The 2,308-nt window shown below is 42.3% G+C and overlaps 1 protein-coding gene across 1 annotated transcript; it reads right to left on the bottom strand.

The window, feature by feature from the left end:
* Nucleotides 1-319: 319 nt before the first annotated feature.
* LOC147496161 (uncharacterized) lies at nt 320-961 on the bottom strand. Its single transcript, XM_086560920.1, has one exon. It carries the CDS (start codon nt 959-961, stop codon nt 320-322), a length of 642 nt encoding a protein of 213 aa, XP_086417046.1.
* Nucleotides 962-2,308: the final 1,347 nt, after the last annotated feature.

Raw genomic sequence — 2,308 nt, 5'->3', positions numbered from 1 at the left:
CATGGATCACCATCTCAAGTGTAGCTGAGGGTCCATCCTTATCCTCATCTATTGGTTCCTGGGCCACTTGTGGCTCTGTTGCATCAAAATAGACCTCCTTAGTACCCCCTTCAGCTTCTTCATTGATTATATTCAACGCCTCAAATCTATTGTTCACATCTGGTCCCTTGTACATGCCTGAGGTACTGCCTTCCTTTACTTTCCAGACCTCTGTACTTGTTTCCCCATGTTCCCTCTTATACCTGTTACCCTTTTTCCTCCTGGGACGCGTGGTTTCTGTGAGAGGGGGAGGAGTAGAATTAGTGACCACAGATTTCCCTTATGCAATCATAGCCCTCCTTAGTTTCTTGCATTCTGTTACCAAATGCCCAACAATTTTGCAGTGGTTGCACAATTTTGGTAGCTTCCCAACTTCCACTGTTTGCCAAAAATTGTATTTTGGAGTTTTTAGATATATCTGATCTGGTATTGGTTTTGACAGGTCTACATCCACAAGAACGTTGGCGTAGTACCCATCTTCTCTGCACAAAGTTTTCTCCTCAATTTGTATTGGGTAGCCGACTCCTCGTGCAATAGAGAGCAGAGTTTTTGGCACCCAAAATTCCTGTCCTAGCCCAGGCAGACGAATCCAAACCAAGGCATGAGATTGTCGCTGTAAATCCGGGTTGAAGTTTGGGCTCCATTGACTTAGATGGAGAGGAACCTCTACAAAGTACCAAGACCCCTGCGCCCAAACTCGATTCATGTCCTCTGCATTTGAAAACCAAATAAAGAAAAATCCCTTGCCTATGGGTGTGATGAGCCACTCCCCAGTTGGGTGCCATTTCTCTTTTGCTATGTTTCTAACCTTGTTTAGTGGCATCTTTACCAGATCAATTCTCCCAATAAGATAGAATTTACAATACTCCATTCCTCTTTCATATGCAGATGTCGAGATGGTAATAGAGGGATAGTCCCCCATCTATTCTGGAGGTGGAAGCTCGTTCATCAACACTTGTGGCAGAGCACTTTATTTTGTTGCATCTGCATAAGACTTGGGGGGAATTACTGTGTTTGCAGCAACACTCGAGTTTCCCACCACCGCCATTGGAGTTGGGTTCTCAAACTCGTAAAGATTCATGCTTGATGATTTCGTTCCAGAACTCTCACTGTGTATCAATGAAGGATTTTACCTGGAAGAAATTGGGTCATGAATTTTGAGAGAAGAAGCCTACTACACCAACCTTTTCAGAACTCTCACTGTTGAGCAGTGGAGGATTTGACCCAACAAGGTGGAAGTAAGACCCCTTTCCAGAACAAAGAGAATACAGAAAATTTAATTATCCTCTCCGAACTCAGCACTGTTCGCAGTGGAGGATTTCACCGGAGTGGAGCAAAGCAAGAAAAATAAAGAAAAAGAAGTAATTCTGTTTTTGAACTCTACACTGTTGTCATCGGAGGATTTTACCAAAAATGGAATAGAACATGAGGTTTTGGAGAAGATAGGAATTTCTACTGCCTTTTTTTAACCAAAAGAAGGAAAAGTTGGAGTACTAGATCATGGGCGCAACTTATGTTATATCACACCCAGTCGCCCTAAGCTTAGTCCCCATTGTTATAAAAATTATGAAAAAGAATGTATATCTAAATTCATCATATACACCTACACATAGCAAGTATGATCATTAATGAATGAGACATAATAGCGGCTCCAAACATCCGTATGCACATAATCAAGGATGCATGATGTCGTGTGTTTGCTTGAACTGAACTTGACTCTACACTGCTTCCCATAGACACAATGCTCACATAGCCCCATACCTGCCTTCTTCATGTCCTTCAAGAACCCTCGCTTGCACAACTCAGACAAACCCTTTTCACTCATATGCCCTAGACGCATATGCCACATCTTAGTGCACTCAGAATCATCACTACATGCACCCACTGCTACATTACCAGTCACCGTACTACCCATCAAAGTATGCAAGGTTCCATGTCTTTGACCCTTCATAATAACTAAAAAGCCACTAACAATCTTTAGGACTCCACCTTCTCCCACAAACTTGTAGCCTTTGGAATCCAAGGTTCTAAGAGAAATAAGGTTCTTCTTTAGCTCAGGAACATGCCTCACATTAGTTAAAGTCTTCACTACACCATCATGCATTTTGACCCATATAGTTCCAATTCCTACCGTCTTACAAGCAACGCCATTACCCATCAAAACGAAACCACCATCAATGCTCTCATAAGAAGTAAACCACTTTCTATTCGGGCACATATGGTAGGAACACCCAGTATCAAGAATCCACCTTTCAGCTATATAGTCTTG

The sequence above is a fragment of the Coptis chinensis genome, chromosome 5 (genome assembly GCF_015680905.1).
Source record: "Coptis chinensis isolate HL-2020 chromosome 5, ASM1568090v1, whole genome shotgun sequence".
Classification (NCBI taxonomy): domain Eukaryota; kingdom Viridiplantae; phylum Streptophyta; class Magnoliopsida; order Ranunculales; family Ranunculaceae; genus Coptis; species Coptis chinensis.
Note: the sequence above shows the minus strand (reverse complement) of the source record. Positions and strands in the feature narration are given on the sequence as shown.

What these genes read in the sequence shown, in the direction of transcription:
- LOC147496161 (XM_086560920.1), bottom strand. Translation starts at nt 961, where the DNA reads ATGGGGGACTATCCCTCTATTACCATCTCGACATCTGCATATGAAAGA.